The following is a 26,944-nucleotide window of genomic DNA, read 5'->3' as shown; positions in this document are numbered from 1 at the left end:
GATATTCCGCATTTAAGCTGATTTTTAATTTCCTTGATTAATTTCTTTCCAAAGGCATGTTTGAAGCCATATTATTCAAGGATTCCTCCAAGGTAACCATTTAACAGCTAAATAATCTTTAATTACTTTTCTGTAATGATACACATCTAAAGACACATACTGTTGTACTGAGACATTGGAGCACTTTAACCTAAAGGTAGCTATTAGCACTTCCATGAAAGATTCATTATGGATCGTATTTCAGTAATGAAGAGTATTGTGCTCTCATCTGATTAGGTATGTGCAAACATTTATTAACATATCTCCCTGAGTGTAATCACATTGCAACTCAAAGGAATCCACAGATCTTCATAAATCAGGTAGTATTTCTTAAGCGAAATATATGAAAACTTTAGAAGAGTCACATGACAGCTCTTCTGGAGCTGATTGATACACACACAGTAAAAGATATTTGCTTAGGATTGGACAATACATATAACCATGATTAGTCATAAAATATTTGAAAAAGAATCAAAATGCAAATTACTACTGTACTGCAATATTGGCTAGTTGTGAATTACATCACTTTGTGAGAAGACAGTCCAGACTTGTAGATAACTGCAGATGTACACAAATGAGAATAGATTAGATGCCGTAAGTCACATGAACTTCTAATAGGCATGAATTTACCACAGTGCATTCATTTATTCTACACACTACTTCTTTCTAAGTTTTCCAGTGGCAACTGACTGGTTTCTCATCTAGTCTGTTCCTCAGATTTTTTTTTTTGACTCATAGACCTAAAGAAAAAATAACATTTTTAAAAAATAAAATTTCCTTCTGGGAATAAATAAAAAAGAAATAACTTAGAAGCTGAAAGAAGAAGAAAGTATTAAATTGTCTTTGCTTGAGTTCCCAAGTAATTGTGGAAAGTTAGTCACCCTTTTCCAATGAAATAAGTTACTTAGGAAATAACTAATTTACTCAAAGTCCACCGGGGCATGTAGAAGTCTCAGGCATGTATTCTTACTGAGTCAAGTCATAGTCACTAAATTATTTCTCTTACATAAACGAGGCAGAGGTGAAGGAAGGAACAGAGGGGCACAGTACATTTCTCTCATTTGAATTATATTTGAAAGAAGATACAGTCTGGTTTATGCTCAAAAGCTCAAAGAGGAGCCAGCACGTTTCCAAACAGATTTACTGAGTGCCACAAACAGAAAGCAAGTTGTTACAAACTATGTAAACTAGAACTGAAAATGAATGGAAGAGTAAATATTGTTTTTCTCCTCTGACTTCAAGAAGTTTTATTCTTAGATTTTTAGGATGGAAAGAGCTGCTGTGATCCCTTAGATTGATTTCCATCATCACATAAGCAGTAGGCATATGGGACTAGCACAAATATTTAATACATACTATTCTTGATCGGTACTATTCTTAATCTCCCAGAGACTTCCAGCAGTAAATTGATTAACTCTTCATGGGAAAAGACATAAGGACTGACTTATATGTAAAATGATTATTTATGGCCTTCAGCAGTCCCTTCCAACTCTAAGGATTCTGTGACTCTATGATTCTATGCCCATACGCTGTTTATATGTCTGGGTTTTTTTTAGATAATTTTATAAATAGTCTTATGTTCCTTCTCTGCACAAAACACAATCTCTAATCCATTTCCCACTAGTAAGTCTAGATTTCCTTCCTAGTGCCAGCTACTATTGCAGCAATCAAACATTCATTGCTGTACTGGGCCTCATCTTCCCATAAAAGTAATGTTTAAGGAAGGTTGAAGGCTTCTTCTCCCCTATCAGATATTTAAGACCTTGAAATACTTGATTGCTAATCTGTGTTGTCTTATACCAGAAGAAAAGGTGATGAAAAAGGATAAAAGATTGTATACCAACAAAAAACACTGTCTTTATCAAGGTATTTTTAAAAGTTAGAAGGTGGTGTCACAGTTAAACTTTCTGCTCATATTTTGGAGAGATCTTTCCTTTTGCAGACATATTCTCTATGGCTTATATTCATACAGGAGATTAATTCATATTTATCATCTTACATAGATTCTCTCTGTAACAAGCAAAGTGCTAATCATTAATCAAAGCATCAGTCTTTACCATTATTTTCTCATTGAACATTGAATAGTGTCATTTTTGAATTTATTTTGATAGTAACAAATTTGAGATGTTCTTTGTACAACACAGGACAGAGAAGAAATTCAGTTTACAAATCTTGTAAAAGCAAGAAGGCATCTGGAAAGTATTATGGAAACGTTTTCACGTAAATATGAGTCTGTCCATAAAAACGAGGATGGTCAAGACAGCAGGAGAAGAACAATTATTTACTGTTCCATCAGGCAAGCACTGGAAATACCTATGCACCGGTCTTTACTCGCAGAAATAGTAGCTTCACCTGCAGCTGCTCTGCTTTTTGTCAAAGGAAAAATAAGATTTAATCATTGTGAAGAAGCCAGTTTTGTCATGCCAAACGCAGCTGTTGATGAAAGGAAGAATAGGGCACTTGGAAGCACACCAAGGGGGCCTCCCATTGTTGGAAAGCTACTTTTTTCTTTCCTGAATCTGTTTGAAAAATTACTTTTAAATCCATGAGTGCTCTCATCTTTCCTCTGGAGAAATGTTCCTTTTCTGGGTATTCTGAGTGGGTGAGACTCTTACAACCAGATGCAGCAGGAGGATGTTTTAGTAGAGAAGCTTGGCCATGGCCACCAAGCAGAACATACCGCTGCCACACACAGCCTGGGCCTTCCTGGGAATGACCAGAGGCCTGCCACTGTGCAAAACACACACTGAGAGGATGCAAAAAGGATCTGTGTGCGGCTGATCTGAAAGCTTTAAATAAGTGATGTTTTCAGACTCACTTTTTAAATGGTATATGTAAGTTCTGAGAGTTGAATATATCCCACAGCCTTTAAAACTCAAGTCTGAAAAGTACTTCACAACACATTAGCTCTCATAAAATTTCAGACAAAGACCAGCGAAGTCAACTAATGCCAGCAGGGTCCTGGTTATCTCCTTACATCTGCATATTTATAATATTCTCTGGTTAGTTTGTGGTTGTGCATTTCACAGCTCTATGGACTGTATGTGCAGCATCACCCGCAGCTGAAACCTGCTGCATTGTGACCTTGATTGTTTAAAGCCTATTTGACAAGATGTTTGTACTGAGCTACAAATGAAATACAGTCACTTCCTTCAGCTGTAGAAATCACGCTTAACATGTGATTCTTCTCCATGAGGTCAGGCCCTGTCACTGGAGATTTGTGACAAGGATCACACAATAAAAAACCTTGCTTTGATGCTGATCTATCAAAATCTGTGCTTGGTAATGCCTTCTTTCAGTTTTGCTTCTTCCTGCACCTCTAAATCAAGAAATAATTCTATTTATAAATCATTTCCTGAATTAAGGCTGTCTGCACTATATGCTGGCTCTCCATTGTTTTTATTAAATTGTTTTCTCAACAGATGGTGGTTTGTTATTTTTTTCTCCCTTGTGTTGGTTGAGAGATCAAAGGATTCAGCTATACTTGTCTTTTATTTCAAAAGGTGTGTGGATGAAATTCTGCATATGTTTCATGACTGTGAAGCTGGGTTAATGCTTTAAATTGTTACTCTAACAAGAGGCAAATGCTGAGCTTCTGTGCTACTAGAAACACCACGGGCTCTGCTCTTGGATGAACGCAGTATTCACACCCAGAAAACTGGATCTACATCTTAATCTGATTGTCATCTCTCTAAATAAAATAATCTAAGTTTGTAATGAATGAGGATAATTGTATTATCTCATTATATATACCTCACAAAATTAGGTAATCACGTGCCAGTGGGAATATTTACATTCTGGAAATAAATAATTTATTATAACATCCTTTAATTGATAGAAAAAATAATTAATAACCACATGCAAATAGTGGATGTATTCTCAGCTTCACCGGTAGCAATCATTAAAATTAATATTTTTAAAGCAATCACAAAACTCCGAGTCATCTCTCTAGCAATGCTAGAAATTCATGTTTTTTTTCTGATTATACAAATGAGTAAACATCACTGTTACACTGATACAGGACTCCAAGGAAGAAAACTGTTGCGTGAAAAAACACCCCCAATTTTAAAATAAAACAAATATTAGAACCAACTCCTAAGAATTCCTTTAACTTGAATCATGCATTATCTGAACATATTTAAAGTTACTCATCCTTTCTGTGACATGATTTTAAGGAATGGACTCATAAAGTAAGACAATACATATCTTAGAAGTGAAAATCCACTTAGCAGTCCTGTATGTGCACGTGCGTGCACTCTACTCCATGAATTTCCTTCCATGGAGGTCTCTTTCTATCTCACTCTTTTTTTTTTCTCCCCTCTAGCAGCATAAACAAAAGTTTTCCCACAGTTCTGAGACTCATTTCTTTGAACCTAATGAATATGTCGACTGGCTTTAGTTTCTCATTCATGGAAGTCATTCAGCTGTGGCATACTGTATACAGTTCTCCACTGCAATCAACCAGCATTTCTCAGTAACAGAAGGCCAAAAGCTTGGTACACTGGGGGAACAATGGTCTTCTTAGTTATCTCAGTTGAAGCGTGCTAGCGCATAGATTTCACTCATTAGGAGACGAGGGGTTCAAAATCAATGTTACCCATCATTATAGACTCTTTTTTGCACTGAGAAAATCTAATTTTTTTTTTCTGTTACTGTGTGAGATAATTTTTTTGAGTATCAGAAGAAAATACACAGGATTCTGCTACTACCAAACTTCACTCACTGTCATGGCAAGCCTCTGTTGATCAAACCAGATCCGCAGAAATACCAGTGCTTTCTACAGACCTTATTCTTATCAGTGCTCTTTCATCTCGGGGAAGTTTTCAATTAAACCAAACTGCAGAGTGCTGGAAAATCACCTGCAGCGTGACTTTAATTTACATTTTCTTTAAAACATATATAAGGTAAAGTGAATTTAATTTCCTTAAATTATTTATATCTATATATATTATTTAAGAATGGACGCAGAGATCTGCCATAACAATTTAGATATATTTATCAAGTTCTAAACAAAAGTTTTTTTGCTGAATAGCTGAACTAATCAGACTTGAATAATAATAAGGGGTTCATTAGTGTTTTCTGCTGCGCAAAAAATGGCCACTGCAGTTGTAAATTTCATGTATTTGTTCTGCTTCTTATCATATCTCACACCTCTCCTCCATATGACTTAATAAAGAAATGTGCTTTCATTTTGCTTAAGTCAATTAAGTCTGTAGTCTTTGGAATAAAGGTGAAGAAATAAAATAGCCCAACATACTGTTTTGACTCATGACAGTTTTAAAATTTGATTTCATTTCCAGCTTGTAAATGTTCAACTTGTAAATCGCTGAGTGAATCTCAGACATAATTACTGACTTTCAGTCACTTTAGACATAAATAGATTTCAAATTGCTTAGGTGTAATTTTGAATTATGCAAGGGCAGAACTGAATGCATTAAAAGACAACTGAAAACCTACAATTTTCGCATTTTCTGTAAATGATTAAAGCATGACCCTTTGCTAAATACTTTCCCCCCAAATGGTATTTGCACTGTATCTGAATTTTAAGATACGGAGTCAGATTCTTTGCATGCACATCATTTGGAGTAGTCCTATTCCTACAAATGTATCTTTTTGTTGCTAAATGGAAGACAATGGATCAGCTGGTACTCAAATATTCTGCTGCCATAAATGCTCATCCTTCTCAATCGACTATGTCAGGAAAATGAACACTGTCTGCACATTTAAATGATTATACTTTTAATTTTGTGGTTTACTCCAAAAGTTTAGTAACTAATATAATAATATTAGGAAATCAATTTTTATCCTGTTAAAACAGGATACTTAGAAAAAAATCTCAATATTCTTTTCTTCAGTATCTCTCTTTGCTTGGGATGAAACCTCTGTAGCAGCTGTGTAGACTTTCCTAACAGAGAGGGATAGAAATGATCTCAGCCATTGTTGCCATGTATGCTATTCAATTTAAAGAATTTCACCTCATAAATAAACCTATTCCAGCAGCTAAATTAACATATTAAAATAATAGTCTCATTTTAAAACAACTACTCTGGAAATAAATTTTTATTGGAATTATCTTTTGGTTCAGAGTGACAGAATGGAGTTTTGAAAAATCTGAATTCTATTATCATATCATTTAGCAGTCAAGTGTTCAAAATACAACTAAAGTCAAAGGAGATCGGTAATGTATTCAAATACAGACCTTCATAAATAATAGGCTTTAACAATCAGTCTGATTCATATTTGCTTACTAGGAGGTTTATGGAGTTTTTCAAAAAGTCTTTCAAATGGGAATCAAGTTACCTCTTCATGTTGATCTCCTACTTCTGTAACTTTATCACAAGATAATACCATGTAACAAGAGATACCATTTGGGAAATAAGAAATAAATACTCCTGCATGATGGTGGTTGTGAATGCGTAGATCTTCCAACAACACATCCTGGTTTTCTTATGGAAGTGTTTGCCAAACATTGCTAGAATAAATTGCTCACCTAGTTTGTCCTATGGCAAAGGATTGAGATGCTCTCTGTCCCCTTCCTGTACCCTTGTAAATATTGTCTTTGAGTCCCTGAAAAGTTCTCTTGACATATCCCTTCCTAATCAATAATACAGTTAATTATGGCTTTCAGAAAGTATTACATGGTATATATAGCTACATATAACTGCATATAAAACTATATATTTTCTAAATGATAGGAAGGTTACACATGTGCCAAGATTTACTCTTCTTGACAAGTGGAGGTAAACTGTACATGTGTGAAAAGCTTGATTTCATTTGGAGTCTTCATGTAGGGTAGCCCAAGGGACTGGAAATCAGTGCAATATGGATTAGTAGAAGTGATGGTTTGCAGATCCAGCAGCCTCCAGAGGAATCAAGGCCCTTTATTTAGTGATTTTGGCCATTGGTCCTGTGAGATGCTGGGACTGATGAAAACTTGATGATGACTACTCTGATGCCTACAAACCTCTGCAAACCTGAACTACCACTACAGCAAAAAAATCTAGTACCTGCAGTTTTCTAATATAGCAGAAAGCATGAAGAAATACTTGTTTTTCCAGGACAAAACCAGCTGGAAGACTGAAAGCAGTGTTTTAAAAAGCACTAACACAAGCTGGAGATCTTTATTTTCATGTACTGTATTAACTGGATCTGTATTAGCCTGAAAAGTACAACCTTCTCTGGACTGAAATAAGCCGTTACTGCCTGCAAACTAGATATTCCTTTATTGACATTTCTCTATGATTACAGTCATGCTTAGAATTGGTATGTCAAAAAAAACAGTTGTATCACATAATTGCTACATCAACACAATGTACCATCAGCAAAAATAAGGGTCATCCTTTATGAGTATCTCTTCCTTTCATATTTTCTATATATATTTGGTAAGCATATAATAACTATATAGAGGTATAATATATTAGATGGGAAGTCAATTAACCTGAGTTGATTCTTAACTTAAAAAATCATTTGCTCAAATGTTTCACTTAAAAACTATAGATCAGAATCCTAACTGATGTAGACTACTCTACAGTTTTCAATGAAGTTAGGCCAATTTATGCCACATCTGTTGCTAGAGAAGTCAATATTTCACTGTGGATTTTATATTAGAAAATAAATCATAGAATAGAATCATAGAATCATAGAATGATTTGGGTTGGAAGGGACCTTTAAGATCACCTAGTTCCAACCTCCCTGCTATAGGCAAGGACACCTCCCTGTAGACCAGGTTGCTCAAAGCCCCATCCAGCCTGGCCTTGAATGCTTCCAGGCAGGGGGCATCTACAACCTCGCTGGGCAACCTGTTCCAGTGTCTCATCACCCTCACCATAAAGGATTTCTTCCTGATATCTAGTCTAAATCTGCCCTCTTCCAGTTTAAAACCATTTCCCCTCATCCTGTTGCTGCCTGCCCTTATGAAAAGTCCCTCCCCAGCTTTCCTGTAGGCCCCCTTCATGTTACACAACATGTTTTCTTCCAGCAGTAGCACTGGTTCTTCAAGTAATGTGTCCCTTCAAAGTCATTCTTTTAAGAAAAAAAAAAAAAAAAAGCTGTTTTTCTATCACTATATGCATAGATTTGTATAATATATACTGACATATATACGTAGGGACAGCTGAAAAAAGCAGATGCATAAATATATAAGAACAGGATGTCCATTACTTAAAAAATGCACTCTAGACCTCTTCTAATGTGAAGTACAGAAGGGTAACAAAAGAAGAAGGTATAATTCAGCTAAATTTTATGAGTTAAACTAAAACTTTTTAAAATACACAGAGACCGGAAAAAGTAAATACGTTACAGGTGGTAGCGTTATATAACTTCATATGCAATAACTTAATGTTTTATGTACATCATAAATCTGAACTAAACTTAGAGCTTCTTTATTGATTACGAATGAGAAATAAACTGCAACTAAGGGGATCTCAGACCTTTTAAGTTCATCCAGTTAAAAACGAATTTTCATCTGTCAGACGTTGACAAGAAATTTGGAATTAGGAGACAATAAAAGAAGGTGGGTTAGCTCTTCAGACAGCATCTATAGATTTACCTCTGTTGAAGAAATTCTAATGTATTCCTGCTGAGGATCTGGCAAACAGTTTTGTACAGCTCTTTGCAGTTCCTGTCTCAAGTGTTAAAAAAAAAGGAATTCTCTGTACTTCCACCTGTTTGTAAGGGTTAAGTAAATGGAAAATTCTGTTCTTTCTTTAAACGGGACTGTTCCCCACTTGTTCATGCAAACTACCCCAAAGGGAGCCCTGGGGAAATGGAGCAGGGCTGCTTCCCCCTGCTCAGGCACGCACAAGCAGGTGCATTCTGCATCCTGTTGTGCTTTTCTAGTGGGTTTAATGCACCTCTGTGTCTCCCTCCAGTTGTATGTGTTCCTTTCAAGTGCAGATCTGACTTCTGCAATTTTGCAGCCATAAGGACATGATTCCTGCACATTCGGTCCTGTTTCCATAGAAGTCAGTGGGAGCAGAGCATAGCTCTGCTAATTACTTTCTTGTATTGTGTAGTAATTGCTTTCTTGTACTGTATTGCATAACCTGGAGAGAATGTTGCTTGTTGCCCAACTCTAGGTCCCCAAAGCTGATGTAGGTGTCTGTACTAGGTCATCTTACTTAAATTCAGACACATATGGTATAGACATTTGCATACGAGCCAGTTTGCCCCATTCAGTGAAGGTACAAATATAGCCTCTCCCATGGATGACCTCATAGTTTAAATTAGGCTTTCCTCAGGTATTTTGCGCATACACATGTTATGTTCTGTCTAAATATGTTCTTTCCTGCTTACTCATGGCTTACGTGCTTTAAGTCTATTCAAACATTAGCTTTATTCTTCTCTCTAAATACTGTGGTTATTCACTCCCACATCTGGAATGGATTTAAGCACAGATTAGTCTGCTTTACTCCTTAGAATGCGGTGTAATTCACAACATATTAGGCTGTATACATTTGCACAGATCATTTTTAATCAGATGCACAGCATGCTGTTCATATCCTTTTACCTTTTTATTATTATTTCTTATACTGTAGTTCATCAAACTCAATTATATCTGCCTAGTTTCATCACTAGAAATGGCTTTCTTCAAGTATGGAATAGGGCTGTAATACTGTTTCATATCGAAGAGATATTCAACAGATTTAACAAATCATATTCCCCATTACTTTATGACTGTCACACAAAGTAATTTATTTCCTTTCCCCAGACATACGAATTGTACCATATTCCAGCCTCTTGCAGCCTATGCCAATTGCTTCCAGTGTCTCCTCTATCACTTCCCACTCTTTTCTTTGAATTTCATTTTTTCCATCCACTTCAGTTTGACACACACTAATTTCCTCTCCTCCAGCAGACTCAGGCAGGTGGGTTTTATTCTGCCATCACATAAACAAGCAATTTTATTACTATTCCTCTAATCTGTTCACATTTACCTAAGTGCTTTAAAATAAACAAGCAGATGGCAAAGTCCGTTAATTTTCCACAAGTTTGTGGCCAAAAATGAATCTTCAGGAAATATTTTAGATAGCGATTTTTTAACTCAAAATCAATCCCTCATTCGTTTTCGCTTTTCACCTTTTTCAGTATGTTATGAAGGTACAAACTATTTTTGATACAGAAGCAGTGGCTCTTTGACATGTCCATTGCTGCCGTCTGACATCAGCACATAAACCAGCTGGCTCCTATAGATGCAGAGTGCAGGGCTAACATTGCATCCCCCCACTCTTAATGTCTGGAATAGCTGCTGTCAATCAAGTACGCTCCTCTTGCCCCTGCTCCTGCCGAAGATGCACATTTGTAATTCCTGCCTAGGCCATTGGTATAAAAGAAGAAGCTCTAACTCAGAGAGAGGCAGTCCAGATTATTTCCCGTTGCAAAACAATCAATTCATTTACTCAACCCATTCTCAGTTTTGCAAGAGACAGGTCACAGGCTGACTATCACATCTGTGAAAGCCTGATATTAGGTGGGTACGGCTGCCTACTTCTTGCCCCAGTTTCTCTCTGCACAGGAAGAGATGGACTGAAAAGGCAGTGACTCCTCCTGCACAATCATCCAGAGAATACAGAAGCAGAAGGTAAGGATAATTTCACTCATAGTTTAAATATGAAAAGGAAGTCAGAAGCTAACAGTGACCGTGACAGTTCAGAGGAAGATGCTCCTTTCTCTGGTTTGGGAAGCTGAAACCATAGTTCATGAAAATGATTCAGGCACTGGGTGCTAACAAACTTACTGCGTAAATGACCAAAAAAAGCAATGATTTAGATTTTGTTGATAGATATGAACTGCTAGAAGGAAGCTAAAACAAACATCCTCTTCCAGCTCCTGAGCCAAATGCATCACTGACCCAAGTCTTTCAAAACACAGAATGTTAAACCAAGGTTGGATCTGGCCTCGCATCTCAGATCATCCTTCCTATAAATCCTTGATAAAGTGTGTGTTATTTTTATGGCACAGTCGTAAAACAGCCAAACGCAGAAGTAAATGACCTCATACCAGCTATCTCTCTGCAGATAGATTCACTTGGCAGATAGCCAAGGATTGATTGACACACATCTTATGGAACTAGAGTTAATTAATATGTCTACCAATTCCCAAATGGATCTCAGGAAGCAGAGAATCTGTTTAATGCAGTAAGCAATGACATACTGTGTGTGGTCAAGATACAATCTCTAATTGCTAAGAATGCATTCTGGAATAAAACATTAATGAATATATATATGTATATAAAAAAAAGACACAAAACCCTTCTACATTGCAGCTCCTTTATTCCTTCAAAATCTTATGTTTAGAACATTATAAAGACTCATGTTTCAAATATCAAAAGACATTTTTATAGAGAAGAATAGTTTCCAGACTATAAAGTCAACACTCAAAAAATCTGTTGACTTTTCTACAAGAATTTCTGGTTTTTAAATAATTGAGTCCTCATTCAATTAACAGTGATGTCTTTCTTTTCAGAGAAAACTAAAAACCTGAATTACAAAACCATCAGGTAAGTTGAAAGAGTTGTTCTTCAGAGATCACAGAAGCTACCAGTAACATAACTATAGATTCACCAGTAAAATATACCCTTAAATGAAGTGAGTGACTGCTGAAAGTACATCAGGAATCTGGCTGTTAAACTGAAACAGTCTATGGAGGAACGCTCAGTTAAGTCAGAATGAAAGAAAAGTAAAGTGGATTTACTGATATCATGTACTCAGATTAATAGAAAAAAAAATTGGCTTTTCTAGAAGGAAAAGGATTGAAATGGAATTAGCTGCAGGAACACAGAGACATTCTAGTATAATCTTCAGCCAGGAAAATAACCATGGCCCTATTGCTTTCTGTGGATGATGTTGTTTTTCACAGGAGAAGACCATGTTTATCTATTTAGTTACAACGATCAGTGACAAAACAGTGCAAGAGCTACTCTACGCTTTTTAAAAGGTTTAAAAAAATGAGGAAAAGAAAGGGAAAATGATTTATTTTGTGAGGAAACAAAATGTAGGTTTTATACGAAACCCTGTTGCTATGTTAGGTCAAATCTGAGAAGTGGTATTTATGAATATGTAGCACTACTTTAAATCCTAGCTGGGAGAAATCTACTGTGGTGTGAGACTGTACCAACTAGTAAGACACTAAAAGACAAAGTTGGTCTCAGAATAAAGGCACTGGCTGAACTCTGAACCAGTCAGAATGGGCTTATTGGTATTTATTTAAGACCCTCGGGGAAAGGATGCTGTGTGTGGGAGAAAAGCATAGATTCAGTTGTGATCTGTCAATCAGCACGTCAGCACCAGAGGCAGGAGCAGGTCCTACCAGATCCGTTCCCTGAGCCGCAGAAACAAGTGAGTGTGCCTCGTGGCTAAACACCAATAAAGATTAAATGAGGGAAAAGAGAAATATTGTTTTAAGATAATTTACCTCAGGATGGCTTCCAACTTCAATATAAGTGCACATGGGATGAAAAGCCCCCGTTCCACAGGCGTACAAGTGTGTTTGGTTATAAGTCTTAAGCACCTTGATGAAATTAGCACATTCTCTCTGCAAAGAAAATGAAAAAAAAACATTTATCCACAAAGTTAATTCAGTGATTATGACTAATAGGTGTGCTTCTGTGTTGTGGATATACAGCTGAATGAACAGATTTTAAAGGTGTGATCATTCCAAGCTCTCTATAAGCATGTTTAGCATGAAGTATTAAATAAACAGCCTGATTTAGAATCTCATTTAAATAACTTTGGTTATCATTTAATAAACTGTCCAACTCTGAAGAAAAAATTATACAACAAATTTTCCTCATTTTTGTTTCAGATGCTTTTCATCTTTGTAATTTATGGCACTGCCATGTTTGTAAGACAAAGCCCATTTATAGAAAAGTGTCAGAATGAAATAATGAAGAAAAATGGACCAACTGTTTGTATTCAATTAAGTAACAGTTAGAAAAAAAAAAGATGGGCCAGATGGAAAGAGTTGATGAAAAACAAATCATTAATATAACATTTCTAACAACAGTACAAATGCTGCCTCATTTCCATTGTCTGTGCTTAGGAAACAGTTCTGAAAGAATGAATACATGCGCTTAGCTTTATTGAAACTGTATGACTCTTGGAATGTAAGCTATGCAAGACTTGGACTTTACATTTTCTACCTGACTAAATTATCCATCATGAGTGATTTTGGTTCTCAACACTCAAAAAAGCACTAACAGTCCCTAGCACAAACATAGTCTGTTATCTGTTAGCAAAAATATCATCATTAATGCCTAATGGTATTAAAATGGAAATGTCTAACTTGATAGTCAAGATGTTGATTTTTTTCTGTTTATTTAATATTTTCATTTCAATCAGGTCTAACATTGAAAATAAACATCAATGCCTGTGAATCAGTCTACTAACACAATTATAAATAACGAATTTCAAATAGGAGAAAAGAAAAATGAAATAAAATAGCTATTTCCAGTAAAGTTTATGTAAAAAAAAATGAGGAAGCTTTTCTATGTATGTATCTTCTATTTGGTGACTTTTTGGTACGGTACTCAAATGTACCTCTCTAAGTGTACTTGGGTACATGGTGATATCCACCCCTGCAGAGATCTCATTGACTGGCATCCTCATTCTCTGTAACTTGCTTGCTAATTTAACTAGATCATCTTAAACAGAAAATAATGTCTCTGCCATGAAAATGCATGTGCAATTTGAAGCATGTCTTAGGCTACTACGGCTACTATTTGGACAAGCAACTTAGATAAAATACTGATCCTCTGCTTCACACAATAGACTGCACTGAAATGACATTGCTCTTCCAACTTTACTGTTTATTTGCATAATAGATAATGGCAATATATTAAAAAGAGTACCCCAGAGAAAAGTATATGGAATCATACTACATCTTTGGTCTAGTGCTGACAACTTAACTTCTCTTTCCAACCAAGATGGAAGAGAAAACATAAAGATAGTTAAGGTAATCCAACAGGAAATTGAAAGAAATAGAGATGGATGTTACCAGAGGTCTCTCTTAATTCTTTCCATTCTGACCTTTCTTAATAAAAACACACACAAACTCTGGTGCATGCATATTCTTCCTCCCACGCATATATAAACACAAAAATGCATTTATCATATATATTCACAAACTGCTTTACACTGTCACAATGGTAGAGCATTAAGCAAATACCTGGCATAAATCATTTAAATTACACTGTATTTCTATTATTGTTCTTAATGTTATTTTCCTTTGTACTTTTCAATAAAATAAATATGGAGAAACTGTGAAAATGTATTAATAATTCAATGCCTTCAAGAGTAAAAATGAGCAAATACTGTAAATTCACTAAACATTAAAATTAACAAAATAAAAGCGGATCTTTTCTTAAGTTCTGATATTCCACGTTCCAGCTGAAGCATCTAACATTGACTCTGCTTAATTTAAAACGGACCAAAAATTTGAGCATTATTGAAGAATCCAGAATTTTCTTCCATAGACTTGGATCCAGACAAATTTAACCACATTACTGTTTCAGTAGGATCATGCTTTGCCTTTCCTGGTTTCATGTACTGCAAATTTAGAAATGTCTTTATGGTCTACTATGTTTTATGAAAGTTTTTAAGAATTGCCTGCCTGGAGAAAATGAAATATCAGGTGCCAATGGCCGTACATCTTTACAAAAGGCTAGATCTACATTCCGTGTGGATTTAAACAGGTTTTGCTGATTTCAGTGGAGCTATTCTGATTTATAGCAACATAGTACCCGTGACATTATATAAAATCACCAAATACTGTTCAGCTGCCTCTGGCATAAAGCAAAAGGTTTTCGATAGCTACTACTTTAAAGGTGCGATGGAAAACCCTCCTTGGTTTGGGAACAGAGCCTTCTTTGATTCCTACAGATGGAAATTTAGAAAAATTCTTCCAGCTTTATTGAATTACTCCAGATTAGCCTATAATAAAAAGTATAAAACAAACAAACAAACAAAAACACAGAGAATTTAACTTTTTGATAGCTATATTTTTACTTCAGCTGTTCAGGATTGTAGTGGAACTGTGTTAATATTGGTAGTGTTAATCCAGAATTATATTTATATATAATTTGCTTATATTATAAGAAATTTGGCTTATTCATCCCTGCTTTTAAGCTCTCTTTAATTCATTATGCAACACATTTTTTACTGTAGATGTCTGTGAAAGACACAATCTAGTTAAACAAAGGGGAAGGTAAATACTTACAGCAATGAACCTTTGACAATAACAAATAAATTTATATAACATTTAAAGTTCCCAGTCCAGCTCAGACTGCTCATATAGCTTCCCTGTGTTTTATAGCTGCATAAAGGAACCATTAAGGTCTATTCAGTAAATTCTCATACACCTCCCTAACAGATTAGATTTCTTTATATATTTTACATGATTGTAAAAAAATAAATAAAGAGGGGTATTAAACCACAATAAATGACATCAAAGTAAAGTTATAGCTCTGATTTAAGCCCTTGTCAACTCAGGAAGCTCAGAGTGAAGTTTCCTCCCTCCCTGGGAGACAGGGCTATTCGTGCTGGAACAAGAGCAACAGCCTCATTGATTTCAATTGCAGCATAATCAGAGTCCTTCCTTTGTCTAACTGTGCTTAAGCACAGATACAGTATGATGGAAATGTCACTGTACCTGTGAGTTTGCGAGCGATACCCTGAGCTGAGCAAGATTCTGCTCCATGATGGTGAGTATTTAGTTTTCCCCATCTATGTGACTCTGGGAAGAAAAAGTTTCCCATAAGTCTGTACTATAACAACTTTAACAGCTCTGAACAATTCATTTAAACTCCAAATCTCAGCACGCATTTATGCTGAAGAAGATAGTACTATCAGGGAGAACGTGTGTGCCTCAAGAAGACTTGGACCTATCAGTACATGAGACTTGGGTGACTTGACTCAGGTGTGCAGGATCTGTTTCCTCATCCCTTCCCTGGCTGCACTGGTGTTCAGTTGTGAAACCTGGCATACAGCTCTGCTGGTCCCAACATTGGTGGTTACATCAATTCAACTACAAAGCAACAACCAACCCACTGGGCTGGAGGCCCAGAATGACGTGGCTGCTTCTAACTGGGCTTGTCCCACTTGGCAGTTGCATCTCCTGCTGCCGGGCCCTTAGGCCAGCACTGTACTATTGGTGTGAGTGTTCATGCCAGCAGAAGGAGGCATTTCACTACATGATCTCAGAGAGCAAGGTACTTGAAGGGAAGCAAAGACTACAAAAGAAATATAGTATCTTGGTAAATTCTAGCAGATAGGAGAAAATATCCACTGGAAAGGAACCAAGAGCCAGATGCTGTAACAATCAAATTATCGGCGAACTTAAACACTGTCTGCATCTCAGTTCATTCTCCAAGTACCTCTGAATCCACTTTTGCTCTCCCGAGGAAGAGAATGCTGTTTAAATGTTCCATATTCTGGACATATTCATACCCTTTGAATGTTCTTCTTTAAGTAAAACAGTTTTAGAAAGAAAATTAGACATTCAAAGCAGAAATCATGAGTGGGTGTTGAAAGTACTTTTAGCTTAATAATATAAATGAAACTGAATGAAAGGTTTGTAGATTTCTCTGTAGATAGGAAAATATAACTTGGATAGTTAATGAAAATACGTTTTAAATAAGAGGAACATTGGAATCACCATAGTGAATCATTATAAATTTTTCCACCTAATTGTCTTATTTCTTATAATGGGCAATTTCATAATGGGAAATTTTTCTTTCTGCATAAAGCTAAATACAGGTTTATGTCCTAAAGATTGAGTGCATTTATACATGTAAACAGCAGAAAGCATAAGTGTTTTCATATGGTACAGAATGATTGAGGTAGACATTCAAAGAGAAAATTAGGTATATCATGTGGGAGTTACTGCAGTCCTGAAAACCCCGATTCATTTGTCTTGCCTAGCCCTGGAGAGGATTAATCTTCATTTTTATTTCAATAAATAGTATAAAGTTTCCATGAGAGCTCTAGGCTCTGCCTTTGGCCTTGTGCTGAAGCATCTCTATCTTTAAATCTAAGTAGCTAAGCCCCAGCATCATGTTTGGAACCTCTTAGCATAACCTATGAGGTCTCTCTTCTGCCCTCACAGAGGGAACCTCTTTAGACAGCTACCTTTTAAAAATTTTCACCATGTAAATACTGGATCTGCTTTTGTAAACTAACCACACCATGACAGCATGATTGCCAGTATTCTCTAAAGTATAGCCAAAGAAAGGGTTCGTAATTTGTCCTAACTATGCTATGTGCAACATTGACAGTTTATTAAAATTAAAAGTTGCTAAAATCATTTCCATCATGTTAGGCTATTGCAGCCAAACAGATTTTACTGCAAATCCTGCTGTACTAAAATCCTATTTGTAGTACAAGTTGAGAAACTGTTAAGACTATCACAAATTTGGAGTGTGAATTAAAGAGGTTAAGTGCATCTGCACACAGATCTTAAGTCTAAATTCCAATACCAAATATTATATATTATATATAAGGACAGAGGGCCTGTCCTTAAGAGAAGATTAAGTGTTAATTAAGCTTTCCAGCAAGACACCCATATGAAGATCAATATGTCTGACACTAACCAAACATACACATTTAATTTTTAGGAGATTTCCAATATTTATGTATCAAATTGATAGAATGGATTATGAAGAGGGAGATTACCCTGAAAAAATAAATTACAAAGAAAATGTCTGCAGCCAAACATAGAAGTCAAAAGCAGAAAGACTGAAAAACAAACACCACAGATATGTAACACTGATTAGGCTGTGTTTTGCAGACTTTTCCCGGACACTTATAAAAATAAAGTCCATCCATCTGTCAAAACATCTGCTCTACATATGAAAATTAAAACTGAATTTAGGTGGGTTTTATGAGTTTCCAGTAATTATCTCTTTCTCAGAAGCCTGGAACTTACATCCTTCTGTCTGGATTACTGATGCAGCAAAGAGTTTTCAATGACATCTTTTTAAGTGGAAGTTTAAGGGGTAAGTCCCTGTGACCAACTAATATCTAGAATATTTTTCTCATTTTAAAGATTTTCCTTTTCCGCTTTCAATAAAAATATCACTGATGATTATACTGCTTCACAGATATTACTGCAAAAATGAATGACCAGATTACGTGGATACTATGTAGAAGACCCAATAATCCATTATCTTCAACAGTTTTCTGCTGATTTAATCCAGATAAGGATCAGACTCTGTCATACATTCTTCCTTTATTTCAATCTTCCCACATAGCCAAGTGATTAGAATATCAGAAGATTTTGTCTAAATTGGATGGACAAGGGGATTTAAAGCTATCATCTAACAGCTGGACAAACAAAACAAATACGTGTTTTGTCTTTCAAATCAAAGCGGACAGTTTCCATATTAAGTCCCATGCATGAGTTTAATTAATATGTTTACTTTTTTTCTTCTTCTTCTGTCTAATTAGTTGAATTCTCAAGTGGCGAGGTCAGGGATATCCATGGAGAATAAGTAATCCCTCATATTACTGCTGTCATTCAAATTTATCACACTGTTGAAAGATGTTCCCAAGTTATCAGGGAGCTTTTTCACTACTCTCTTTTCCTAATGGGCTACTGCCAGCTGCAATCAGTTCAGTTTGTATTGGCAAAGCATTTTTTTCAGTATGCAAAAGCACTGTTTCAGGGAAAATATTTCTGGAGTGATAGTGCAATAAGTATGTATCTGATAACTTGTACACAGAGTGTCAGGATCAGCTAGATTCTGCAAATACTTCAGCACATCAGCAAGTGCAAGGAGGCCCTCTTTGGAGTGAACTCTACAATGAATATACTTTCATAGCTATTGCTGCTTGTGTGCAAGTTTTTTTAAATGCAATAAGATTATTTAAGAATTTTTACTGCTTCCATCTTTGCATTACAGTAGCACTTAAAAACACTGATCAAAGAGCACAGTCTTCTTAAACAGGCCTGAAGTAGGAACACAGCAAATGATTCCAGTCCTGTTAAAACAAGATTATCTTTTTTAAATTTCATTTTATTGGAGTAAGGTAATTGGTAACACTGCTGCAAAGCCATTATTCTAAGTGCTGCTTTGGCAGCAGTGGGAATGTTTCCCAGTAATATAAAATTTTCACAGAGTTTGATGGGTGGGTAAATTATGCCTGGCACCTGTACTCCAGGAGATAACCTTCCAACTGAACCTGACTAAGCAAGTGTATGATTTTAGAGCGGGTGAGGCCAGCATTGCACACAGCTGGCATGAAAACATTTGCAGGCGGTGACTTACTGCTGTGTACCTTTTGGAGCTTGGATCAATAACTTTATTTCTGTTCCTGTTTTCTCATTACTGGATCCTGCAATCAGTAGATTCAGTGCTTTATGGTCCTATTCTCTGAAAGTCCGCTGAGTGAAGTTAGCTGAGCAGCTGAATTATTGCGCTCTATGTTACAGAAGGGAATTTCTATTAACTTAGTTCTTAGGGATTACATCAATCAATTACATTAGTCAGTGTTCATCAAACAAATAGATAAATAAATATTATTTTTTAAAAACCAACATTATCCAATAGAAACATAGAATATCTTTAGGCAAACAAAATATCTAGTCATTTCTATAAATCTATGTTATTTTTTTGAACTGAATTCTAATCCTACTTTAAAGGTATTCACTTAGAGCTTTGAAAAAGCTGGCAGATCCTGAGAACCAGTGGCCCTTGTGATCTGAAGAACTCAGAACCTCCCAAGATGTCAGAAATGACACTACTCTTAGACTTGGTCACCACAGCCAACATTACAGATAAGTGCTCGATTAATTCCATAACTAGATTTTCCTCTGCTCTTGAGATGTGCCCTGAGAAAATTCTGACTGAGCATGCAGATGAGGATTGATAAGACATTCTTGGTTGCTTAGTGCAGCTTACTGTACTTCCACAGTTATCTTCCCAATTAAGTTATGCCTGTTATCTGTCTGATTTTTTCATATGATAAGAGTTCATGAGAATATTTAAAATGTATAATTTACTCAAGTTGCAGGATGTCTGCTTGAATTTAAACCACTGAAACATCACGACAAGAAACAAGAAGCCAGCTAACAAACCATGTGATTAAAAGAAAAATCCACTGAAAAACAATCAGATATATCCTGATTCCTTCAAGCCACAAAGCTGCATGCCATATTAGCAAATATTTTTACCATCAAAACAGTTGCACAGCAGATGGAAAGCTCCTGTGCTTCCTGCTTTGTGTTGGTGAGGATGAAACAAAAAAATGTGTCTCTGCTGGCCTGCCTTCCTGTAAATCTGTTGGTCACTATTGGCACTTTGACTCCAAGAACATAACCCATCAGTGAAATCAGCAAATCTTTGTTGTTAGCAACAATCCTCTAGCCTAGCTTGAGGTCTTAAGAAATAAAGTTTCTACAGATTTGTTCTGCATTCGGTACGTCTAAATTTGGAGATGTATTTTGTCCATAAATCTTCATTCAGTAGATGCAGATAATAATTGTTCTGGACTTGCAGACAACTAAAAGGAGGCCAAGAAAAGGCTGCAACACAAAATACCTACTTTAAGGACCAGCTCATATTTTTTTACATCTGGTTAATATGCAGTTAACAAGATAAACCAAAGTCTTTCGTGAATGCAATCCAGCAGATTGGTTTTCAGGATTTTGCAGTGACAACTGCAAAATTGATTGTACACTGAACCTTTCCAGGAGCTTTACTAAGAATCTTCATTTATTTTGAATTGTTATGTTTTTCAGTAGTATTTTTTTCTTACAGAACAGAATTAATTTACTTAAGAAACAGAAAAACATTTCAGGAGTAACTCAAAGCATTAAGAAGTTTTGAGGTCACGTGGCAGATAATTCTTTTCTGACTATAACTGGCTATTGTTTTTGCTCTATAGACTAAAGCTGTTCTACATTTGGGTCACGGCTTTATTAGCAAAGCAATGAACTATACTGTTTGGTTTCAACTCAAGTAGTCTCACCAAGCCCAACACCAATTTAAGTTGCGACCACAGTCTAGATCTAAAGAGTCTCTCCCATTTATCTTTTCCATCTGGGTGGGGTAATCACCTGTCTCCTGGAGAAATCAGATTACTCTCTGCCTTTCCGAACGGGATCAACACCTGCTAATTGGGTGGAGTATTTCAGACAAACAGGTTGCCAAGCTGATTATGTGCACATAAGTCACTTTGTGTACCAGTCAGCTTGCCTTTATTCAGCATTAGGCATATCTTGTAATGACTTCCACTCATGGACACCTAAGATAAATATAGTAAAAATTTCTGTGTTGAAAGCAAACGTAAATGTGTGAAGTGCTGAAAGGAAGCAAAAGACTGTGGCATCCTTGTGACTGTTGCTTAGCAATATGTGGGCCTGTAAATAAATATACTCTGTGAGATAGACTCTGAAGTTACATGTTCCTTACTGTGGGAATCCTTACCTTTGGATGTGGAAATTAAACTATTCTGAATCCCTAGTCAGTAAAAATTTGGTGCCAAATGGATTTTTATTTTTTTTCAGGGGGATGGAGGGCAATTCATGATACACATATAGTAACCTAAAGTTTTGGAAGACGAAAATGAGCAAGGAATTATACAAGGGAAAATCAATAGATAAGCTGTTTCAACACAGATCACTTTGAACAGTCAGAAAAAGAAAAATAAAAATAAAAAAAAATGAGGGTGAGGGGCACTTTTTTCTAGTGTTCTTAGTTTTCTTGTTCCACCATCTTCAGAATACAAAATTCTCTCTACAATGAAAAGGCTTATTTAAAGAATATCTGCTGTCATGAAGATGTGGAAACCGAATAAAATATTAGCTTTGACATAAGAAATAATTATGTATCATTTCCAAGGTATTTTAAGAACATTAACTAGTATTTAGCTCTTTTAGTTATTCCAAAAGAAGGCAGGTAATATTATACTTGTATCAAGAAAGCATGAATTTAGTTAAACTATTGAGTGGTGGATGCATGTAACAGAATCAAAGTAAGAAAATTTTTTGTAGACTAATTTAATAGGGAAATAGTGCACATCTTGACTGAGGAACTGTGAAATGTGATCTTTAAGTTATCCTTCAATTTTAAATTACACTTCCTTTCATTAAAGCAACAACAACCTAATCATTTGTCTGTTTACTAAAATAGAAAGAAACAGAGACTTTCCTGAAAAGAAAAAAAAAAAGAGAGAGATGCAAATGGCACCGATGGAAATGCTTTTCTCTGACTATATGAGCTTCACTCTGAAGCTCTCTGAAAGAAAACCATATCTATGACTTTTACTAGTTATCAATTTAATGTTTCTCTCTGGAAAGAAATGTACAAAGGACAAATTTACTCTGTCCATCTTGGGATGCAATAAACCACAGCAAGGAATTACCCAAAGTCATTCTTATATAGCAATAGCTTTGTCAAGGCCAAACTAGAGTTCATGTGGAATAAATACTGCTCAGAAACTAAAACCCATAATTTGGGAACAAATTTTCCTTCATTTCTCCTTTACTTTACCCTTCTCTGCTTCTGTGAATTTATACTTCAAAGACAAAAAAAGCCATTTTACAGGATTGCATTAAATCTAATGAATATAAAGTTTCCTTCCTTCCTTCCAAAGTCACACCTATAAACAAACAATTAATCCAGAAACTGGAAAATTAGTTTTCTCTTTGATCTGTATCAATTTGTTCCCTACAGTCAAAGACATAAATGACTTCACATGACACATAAAAAGGTAAACTATGAACAACTGACAACTTAGTCCTTCCAACTACACAAGTACGCAAGTTATTACTTTACAGTAACTGACTTGCCTTAGTCAGTTCATGTAAAGTATATGCAAATGCCTAAATGATCACAAGCTATAGGCTCAGCTCCTGAATAGATTCTCAGCCATAAATGAGACATTATGCCAGCAAGAGTTCAAGAACTGGAGCTGGTGCAGACAGAATTTCCTTGGGGGGAAATTTATGCTAGAAAGCTCCACGTGACTTTGAAAGGCACCAGTGTATTATACTTTCTCTTCACCATACTCAGCTCACTTCTATGTGAAGGAGCTGTAGGTTTGTTTTACTTTTTTCCCTATCTACCTTTCTATGTTGTGTGTATTCTAAGCAAAACAGTTCTTCACAGCAGTAATATTAAAGCAGCACACAGCCTACAAAATGCCTCGCTCTCTTCTCTCCAAAATGGTAAGATACGCCTTTATAGGAAATCGTGAACACATTAAAGACTTTGGACAAGGTTAGTGAGTAAGAAGACTGCAAAATAATAATTTCTTCCAGGTTTACTACTTGGTGCAGGCAGTAGAATGGACAAGTGCATTGGCACTGTTTGTCTACCAGCAGTTCAGAAGTCACATTTCTCCTTATGGAAGTTAATGAAAAGAGTAAATCCTGTCCTTATCCTCACTGGTGGTCCATCACTTTGGATTTGTTGCTCACCTTATCTCTTACTACTCCCAGAAGACATGCACCTTCTCCTTTTCCCCAGGCTGTATGGGTGTCCTGAGTCTACGAAAGGATTTCAGTGTTATGCTGGAGACAGAGAGTCAGAAAGAAAATGGTCATGGTGACAAAGTTTGGTGATAGAAAAGCTGGAAATCTGACTGTGGATGCTCTCCAAAGGAACAAGACTGAAAAAAAGAGATGAACTTGTCTTTGGCACACCCAAAGGGCCAGCGGTAAACTGACCTGATAAACTATGACAATCGGATGAATTTAGAAGCAGGGTTTCTAGATCTAGGCAGCATTGTATATTTAATTTTCAGATTCTCTCTTCAATCTTTGTTTACAATAACATTTGAAAAGAATTATTTTTGCCTTCTGCTTTCATGTTCTTCTATTTTCTCTAAGGCAGAAACAGTAATAAAATGAGTTAAAGGGAATAGTGCTCATTCATTGCCAACTTAATTATTCTGAAGTACCACAAGATATGAGGAACACTTGCTAAGTTACACACCATATTTTTTTCTTTTTCTTTCCTTTTTCAATCAAATTGTTGCACACTGATGGCTTTAGAATTGCTTATTTTCCTATGGTTTAGGAAGGATCTAAAAAACTTTAAAGAATGCAAAAACGTAGGTGATACATGAACATTTTGACTTGAGTATTATCTTTACGGTGAACTAGATTACAGTCATGTGATTCTACACACATGAACATGAAGTCAATCACAGTTGAATTCATGTAAAAGTTAACTAGCTAAAGTCTAATGACAATTAAACAGCCCAAGTAGATGTCAGTCTCATATAAATTATAATATAGTCAGTGCCAATACGCTCAACTGTGCTGACACAGCTTAACTAGTGCATTCAATTACATCAAAGTCTAACTCTCTGTACAAATCTAGTTGCTCATTTGAGGAAATGCACAAAAAAGCTTGCTGGTGCAAAGTAAAATAGCTTGGTACTCTTTGTATCTCATTGTATACCAACGTTTAATTCTCACTAGAAAAATCCAGGGGAAAGATGATTTCATACTGTATGCAAAGTATCTGTCATCATGTAGTTTGTCCTACGTGACTTTCTTGAAGTACCCACTGAAATTTAAAGATTAATGCATGTCAAGGCCAAAAGGAACCATTTCAACAATTTAATTTAGGCTGGGATATTTAAGAATAGTTAAATAAATTAGATAGTCAAATCACACTTGAAAATAATATCCTAAGGTGAACTTCAGAGACACATCTTTGAAGCTTTCAAGTTGTAGAAATCTATTTTACCCTTTAATATGGATTCTTCTAATTATTTGTGTACCTTGTGAACTACTGTTCTGGTTCCTCTGTCAAATCTGGTGCAGAAACATATCAACAGCAGATTAAACTTTTAAATTTATAGTAAATCAATAGTTTAAGGATAAGCTTTCCAGTCAACAAATTACCCTATCTCAACCTGCAAAACTACCTAGTCTTTCCACTAACTATTGCAAATCATTCAATCTTTGCTTTGTTGGATTATGACATCCCAGGAGTGTCAGAGTGGAATTGTAACTGTCTTTTTTTTTTTTTTTTCTGTTACCTGTTATTTAACCCATATGTAATACAGAGGTTGCCATGTGTCCCAGGTGCCTGTGAGATCTTGACAAAAAAATACTGAGGCTCACTAATGAGGGACATGATTATGAGCAAGTCCACACTGTAAGGTTAAGTATAAAAGCTGAGAAGTATTCTGTAAAGACCTTGCCAAGGACTAGTCAGGAACCACTGGAAATAGTCACAGGAATTACAGCAACTAGAATAGATCAAATGAGAGACTGACTTCCAGAACAGCAAGAAATTCTCAAGGAATTGCTCATTTAGTTGAATTACATAAGCAAACATTATATTTGTTACTTAGACCTTTTAATTTCTCATAAGCAATATTACTTTCCTGCTTTTGTTATTTTATAGTGGAAATATATTTTAATACTAGAGACTTTCATGGGACAGTGATTATGATTTTATTTTTAATTTATAATTTGTGGCAAGTGTAACAGTTAACTTCTATCAGAGAACTCCTGCTCTATTGCATAGCTGGGGTAAGTCTTTCAGCCTCCTTTTTCCCTGCCTTACTCATAGGGAAAGAGATCCAAAGCATATTTTAAAGATATTTATGCATACAGTGAGAAAAACTTAACTAATTAACATACACTAAGCATTTTAATGAATACCTAAGAAACAGGAATGAGAAAGACTTCTTGAGGAACAAATGTATACCAGGAGCATGAGAGCAGTCCAAGTAGGCCACCCTCCTTGAATCCCAAGCCAGTTGCCTGTACTGCAAGCCTACTGCACCCAGATTGACATGACTGACAGTGTCAGTGCAAGGAATCCCTCTGAAGGAGTAAAAATGATGGTAAATTACCTCTTATAATTATGAGAGGAAATCTCTGAGGTCAGAGCCGAGGTTAGGAGCAGGGCAGAGACAAGGTTGTACTTGCACTGCAGCTGCTGCAGTGCACCTGGCCTATTAGTGAGGACTTGCATTTTCAGCACTCATTTCCCCTGGAGATCAATAATTTTAAAAGTTTTTTTTTTTTTTTAAATACCTCAATGTAGAAGTACAGACTGTCATTTGGAAAGTTTTGAACCATAACCAGTGAAGAGTATCTAATATCTTAGCAGTGGTACATTGCTGAAAGCAATATTAAATCAAGCATGTTTCATAGGGCACATTATTTGTCTTCTGTTTCTCTTGTTCTCACTAATGAGAGCCTGTTGAGTTATTTTTATGGCCTTTATATTTCACACTCCCAAGGTACTGATAATGGCTTTAAGGAATAAATGAAGGAATAATAAGTTCCTTAAATGATCTTTATCTTTAATTACAGCTAAAGAAGTTATTCTAAATACTTTATTAGTACCGTACTGTATTATAGCAATAAGAGGAAGCTGTAAATATTCCAAGATGATGACCTGAGCAGGCCAAAATACATATAGGTCACTCCATAAGTAATGCCTCTTATTTATTTCCATGGAAACTACAGCAGATACAAAGAGTACAATAACACTATTTGATAGAGCAAATTCTCAGCTACAAAACACTATTTTTCAACATAGCCACCATCATTAGCTATGCATTTTCACAAGCAATGAACAAGAGCCTGCATTCCATGTTTTGTAAAAATCTGCACCATCAGAGATGACCCACCGTTTCACAGTTGCTAGGAAAATGTTGCCCACGCAGTCCATTTTTCATTGGCCTAAACAGATGGAAGTCAGAAAGCATCAAAACCAGACAGTATGGAGGGTGTGGTAGGACAGTCTAGCCATGGTTGACTATGTGATCCACAGTCTTCAAATTGGCCTGGAGCCTAGTGTTATCATGTTGCAAGAAAAAGTTTCTCCTCTTCTCTGGCCTGACTCTGGATGTTTGAGCCTTCAGCTTAGTCAGTGTCATGATGTAGTGGTCATAGATAATGGCTGTTTCAGGTTCCAGGAAATCCAGAAAGATCA

At 35.9% G+C, this 26,944-nt stretch overlaps 1 protein-coding gene across 2 annotated transcripts in view; it reads right to left on the bottom strand.

The window, feature by feature from the left end:
- The window catches only part of SEMA3A (semaphorin 3A), a 253,424-nt gene that overhangs the window by 89,022 nt on the left and 137,458 nt on the right, over nt 1–26,944 (bottom strand). For both annotated transcript variants that reach the window (XM_021384444.1, XM_021384445.1), the window contains one exon: nt 12,451–12,570. In XM_021384444.1, coding sequence (XP_021240119.1) covers nt 12,451–12,570 — 120 coding nt within the window. The remainder of the gene's footprint in view (nt 1–12,450; nt 12,571–26,944) is intronic.

Source organism: Numida meleagris, chromosome 1 (genome assembly GCF_002078875.1).
Source record: "Numida meleagris isolate 19003 breed g44 Domestic line chromosome 1, NumMel1.0, whole genome shotgun sequence".
Taxonomy (NCBI): domain Eukaryota; kingdom Metazoa; phylum Chordata; class Aves; order Galliformes; family Numididae; genus Numida; species Numida meleagris.
The sequence above is the reverse complement of the archived record's forward strand: the minus strand, read 5'-3'. Positions and strand labels throughout refer to the sequence as shown.